The sequence below is a fragment of the Electrona antarctica genome, assembly GCF_951216825.1.
Source record: "Electrona antarctica genome assembly, chromosome: 17".
In the NCBI taxonomy this organism is placed as follows: Eukaryota; Metazoa; Chordata; class Actinopteri; order Myctophiformes; family Myctophidae; genus Electrona; species Electrona antarctica.
Window position 1 is genome coordinate 20,615,053 of NC_136798.1, and position 5,575 is coordinate 20,620,627.

Sequence of the window (5,575 nt, forward strand, 5' to 3'; positions counted from 1 at the left end):
GAAAGGTTGAGTGCATGGTATAAGGCCTCCATTCAGTCCACACATTGCATATATAAGTACACATATCCTGAATAATACCTAGGGGCTTATACATTATTAACTTTGGATAAACATATCAGCATTTAACATTAAATGAAAAATAACCTCGCCCATAATTGCCCAAAATCATTTGCCTCAATTTTATGATTTGATTTGATTGATGACCTTGTTTAATTTAATATTAGGATATTTACCAATAACTTCTTCGAACTGCCAAAACCACCAAACCATTAACATAAAACACAAGTGAATAATTCACAACAGTCTGTGATAAGAGATATTTGTAATGCTAAACCATTAAAGATGCCAGTCCATGTTTTCACCTTGGAAATGGGAAGAAAGGCGAGACAAAACAAAGTTTAAGAATTCATGAATCATACTAAATGACAAACTGCTCAACTCCTTGGCCTAACTTTCCACACACAGCACACACCAAAACATAATTCAAGAATCTATGAATGTTTCAATGGGCAATAATATAAAACGGAAGTGCCCTCCCAACAACAGTCAGTCTATACCAGGCTGTAAGGTGTAAGCGGAAAACAGTAGGATGAGTGTGTTTCATTATTGAGTCACCTGAAAGACCTCGTGCCATACTGCCCACTATAGGTACACCCAGGATTAAAGCTACAGGATTAAAGGATTAAATAGACATATTGTTGCAAATTTTAAAGGTGTCAAATGTCAAGAGACAGATGTGTTATTTTATCCTGTGTTGATGCACTTTATTTGATCTTGAGGCCTGTCCTCCCCCTGATCTTCTTTGTCTTCTTCTCCGGGGGGGCTTTGAATTTGTCTTTCTCCTGTTTCCGTTTCAGCCTCCTCGGCTCCTTTGTTCCTCCTTTGTGCCTTCCTTTCGTCCTCATCTCCTCTTGTATGAACTCGCTATTCTTGGATTCTTGGATCCTAATGTAGGCGTCGATGACCGCTGCCTTGTGTACCATCTCGCAGCGCTCATACTCCTTGCCATCCTCATCCCTGATGGTGCGGCAGATCTTCAGCCGGCGCCCAGTGGCAGAGGGGTTCAGGCAGTTGGCTGAGGAGGCATTGTCCTTAGGGCATCTGGGGGACAAGCCCCTGGAGAATCCTTTGTGGCGCTCCATGTGCCCCTTGTTATCATTGTCGCTATCCTCATCCATCATCATCCTGTGCAGTTCCTTCCTATCCTGCTCCTCTCTCTCGCGGGACAGCTGGGAGCTGGTCTTCTTATTCTGCAGCAGGTTCTCAATATCCTTCGCCGACTCTTCCAAGTCGTCCGTGTCCTCGGCCGAGCTGCTGTCCGAGTCTGTGGTGAGCACCTCTGTGGACTCCAACACCTTGTTCTGCAGGTCAAAGATCCTCTGGCACTCGTCCTTGTAGCGCTCCTGGTGTTCAGCCACAGAATAACGGGATCCTCTGGCGAACCTGCTCATAGGATGCTCATGTCCCTCACCCATACTTGCTTGCTCTGTTGACATGGTTCTTACCACGTCAATCACCTCCCAGCGGGAGAGCTTCTTAATCTCTTCTTCCGGAACGCCAAATTTACGCAGCAGTTGCTTGGCATTCTTAAGTGACAGCCTCCGCAGATCGGCATCCGTACCTGTCACGGTCTTCTTGGCTGGCTGAGGCTCTCTGTCGTCCTTCTGTTGAGTGGGCTTGTTGGGCACTTTGACATAGGAGAAGCCCTCTCCTATGCCTGTGGGATCGGCCACGCCCATGACCTCCAACAGACACTTCCCCTTCATGGCAGAAATGAAGGCTCTTGTTGTGTTCCAAGGCGCTGTTCGGACTTCATCCTCCATCTTCATCTGGAAGTCTTCTTCATTCTCCTCCTCTGGAGCGAATAAAGATTTCTCACCATATCCAGCATCCTTGAGCCTTTGTTCGGCTACCAGCATACTGTAGTAAGCGCAGCCCTGCTCAGGAGACACCATGGCTCTGATCTCCTCTTCTGTAGACAGTCTGAAATCAGGCTTCAGTACCCACCAGTTAGAGTCTTTCCTTCTCGTCCTATCTGTTCGCTTGAAGTCGGCACAGAGTTTTAGGCGTTTCCGGATGCTACTCTCCGAGTGTGACGGAAAGGCTGTCTTTATGTCTTCCATACGAATCCTCCGGGGCCGATCCTTGCTTTTCCAGAACAGACGATAGATGAACACATTTAGGAAGTTTCTGATGTGGGTGTTCGCTCGTTTGGAGTTGGGCCCTGGAACCTCAAACAGGGGACATTCTTGACCAACCACAAAGATGTCCATGACCTCTCTTATGTAGTAGCCTTGACGCGTTCTCACAACCAGGAAGTCTGTGTCCGGCATCTTGTGTGGGTAGATGGGGGCACGGAAAAGATTGTTCTCAAACGCTTGCAGCAGTTGTCCATGGTGCAGAGAACCCAGGAAGGGAGATGATGTGTGGCAGTACACCGTCTCGCCATACTTGCAATCCGGAGCTCCAGGATCCTTCCCGGCTTTCCTTTTGTAGTGGTTTTGGATTTTGGTGGCCATGCCAACTTGCATGATGAGCGGAGGGTATTCCTCGCTGTACTCTGCCAGGATCAGGTCACCATCTTTGCCTGTCAAATCCTGGGCTGTTCGCATAAAGAACATGTCTCCTCCACCTGACGCCTGGCGCTCCTGCTCCCTCATCTGGGCCTTTTTCGTTATGTGTTTGATTAGAGGCTGGACAGAGTGTTGACCAGGCTGAGCCAATGCGCCAGAAGAATACTTCTTCAAGGCGGGTCGGTGGAACAGCCGGAGTTTCGCGGGGGCCATGTGGGTAGGGAAGAATGGCTGTTGGAGCTCCGCGGCTGGGGTGGAGTGCTGAATTATATTGCCAACAAAGCTCCCTCTCGGACCCTGTTGTTTGGGGTAATAGAACTCGTCGTTGGACAGATTCCAAGGGTCCTTCACTACATCAGGCTGAGAGACAATCTGCTGTGGGTCATCCTTTATCACTGTCTTCCCCAACAGCATCCGTGTTTTCTTCATCACCGACTCTTTTTTGTCCTCTTTGGACGGGGAGTTGGACGTTCTCTCCTCCTTCTCGTCGGGAATTTCAAGAATGATGTCCTCATCATTGTCCAGAGTGAGGACGGGTGGCGTGAGCAGACAATCCATTGCCTGGTCATCCCAAATGATGTGGTCCTCCCAGCGTTGATATACCAGCTCCCCGCTATCGATGGGGAAATATGGGTAGTTGCCTTCAAGAGAGGCTTGATAGTCATGGTTGTCTTTGTCCTGCTTCAAGCCATATATCGAAGATGCTTTGGGCATGGCTGGGGATGTGGGGGGCACCAGCTGGGATTTACTTCCAGAAAGACCTGTTGGACTCACTTTTTGCATTTTGATGCCCTCCCCGTTCCAGATGATATCATCCTCCCACCTGAGCTGGGTGACCATCAAGAACAGCTCATTCTCAAGGCCCTGTTTGTCTTTCTCACCACTATCCCCTTGCTCCTCTTTCATTTTGAAGCCGTAGTTGAAGTTGGTGCCGTCCTCGGGTACATCCAGCAAGTCATACCACAGCTGAGCAGGACCATGTCGCCACTCCGGAACACTGGGTTGAGACTCTGTATCCTTGTCCCTGTCGCAGCATGTCTTCGAAATCTTGGATTCTACAGGCGCCATCATGGTTATCTCGTCATCAGAGATACACTGTTCTGATGGTGGAGGGGGAGGGTACTCGCAAGTCCAAGCAGACTTCTTCTCGAGGGGATGCTCCATGGGCTCGTTCTGCGGAGACAGGGGCTGGTGCTCACGATGCTTACGTTTCTTCTTTCTTCGGGCGTTTCTCCATACCGATGGTATGTTCTTTCCGGGACCAAACAGTCGTAGGAATCTAAGCACCTTCCCAGGCCTAAATTCCGGGAAGAGCTCAGTGGCACTTGGTAAGGCTTTGGCATCATCCTTCTGCATGATGCCAGCCAGTGGAAGGGTGAGGCTCCCTGGCGGCCCACCTGCTCCAGAGCCCTTACACGTATGGTCAGTCTTTAACTCAGAGTCTGACAATGTGCTGAATTCCATCTTATCTTCTGAGGAGGGAGCAATGACGGAAGGTGGGATGATGGTATCACAGTCTTCCCCACTTGCAGTGGTCTGAGGAGAGGGTTCCTCTGTCTTGCCAGGTGTACTTAAACTTGGAGGTGGAGGGGGGTGCATGAGATTAGAATTATTATCCTCCAAGTCTGCATCATAATCCTCATCCTCATAAGTTTTCCTTGCTGGCTGCAGACTTCCCATGGCCTGGTAATAATTTGTTGTCTCATCTTCAGCAACTTCACTGATGTCAGAGTAATCAACTGCATCTGCGTCGGTGCTTTTCACCCAACCCTCAGCATCCCTGTTCTCTTCTTTCTCATCCCCCTCCGTGATCTCTGCGATGAGTGAGCTCAGACCCAGGGAACCCAAACCAGCCAGGTGCTTCTTGGTCTCAACGTCTAGAATCCAGTCATCCTCAAGCTGGCCTTCCAGATTGATGTTTCCAAACAGGAAGCCAGTTAGAGAGAAGGGGCTGTCCTCGTCGCTGTCCGAGTCTGACATGCTTGTGTGGCCTCTCATGCTTGATATTCTGTCCACCTGTGTTTCATCCGGCTTGTATTTGGAAAAAAATGGTGACAAACTTTAAGAACATGAATTCAGACGAGATGCCACACAAAAGCTTGCTTCCATTGATGCCAGGTACCTGAGCTGCCAGCTCTGCTCAAATTAAATATAGGAACAAAGAACCTGGAAGCCAGTCTATGATGTCAGCCATGCAGGTATATTATGTCACTACTACGACATCAGTACTATGACATAGTCATCTCCATATTTGGGCAACATTTCAACTGAAGCCGCCTCTCCATTGACATCCAGCAATTAAAACAAAAGCTTAGAAGATTAAATATGAAACATTTCAAAAAGTCCCCCAGATCTTAACACAACACTGTGGAAAGTTTCAACCCATTCTGACATGAGGTTTGTTTGTGCATGCATAAAAGTCACAAAACTCAACAAAACTCAACTCGGCTCACTCAGCTCAACTCAGCTTATTAAAACCGATTTTCTTTGCGTTGGCTATTCAAAAATAGCAGATAAACAAGCTCACGTTGCACAGTGCAGTGAGCAGTACATCTCTTATTTTTGAAAATGTTTAAAGTGTGAGAACCAGACTGATTTAGAAGGCATTTGTATAATCTGCCTCAGGTCTTAATACTTAAAATGTTTAGACGCCCTCTACCTCGCCCCCCTCATATCTTCCAAGTTTGCTGAAGCTTTGTCACCTACTTTGATCAGAAGGTTGATGACATCATGGCAAATATGAGACGTGTGGGGACAATAGCTGTATAGGAAGTGCTAGCGCCCCTCAAAAAAGAAGGGACTCCCACATACTGTCTTCAACAGTACTTTATTTAAAGAAACAGCAACGTTTCGGCCTATACGACCTTCATCAGGCTATCTTATGCCATGTCTATGGACTTTTAATGTTTGTTGAGAACCATTATAATTATACATTTCCGGGCCCAGCCAAGTTTATATGGACTTGAATGTTTGTTTAGGGTAAATTATGATGATTAAGATGT

General features: G+C 47.6%; 1 protein-coding gene across 1 annotated transcript; it reads right to left on the minus strand.

The window, feature by feature from the left end:
- Nucleotides 1-764: 764 nt before the first annotated feature.
- On the minus strand, nt 765-4,553 carry LOC306941019 (transcription initiation factor TFIID subunit 1-like; the record flags this gene model as incomplete). The annotated part of the gene is made up of 1 exon (XM_079526322.1): nt 765-4,553. The coding sequence occupies one exon, from the start codon at nt 4,551-4,553 to the stop codon at nt 765-767; it is 3,789 nt and encodes a 1,262-aa protein (XP_079382448.1).
- Between the last annotated feature and the right edge of the window lie 1,022 nt (nt 4,554-5,575).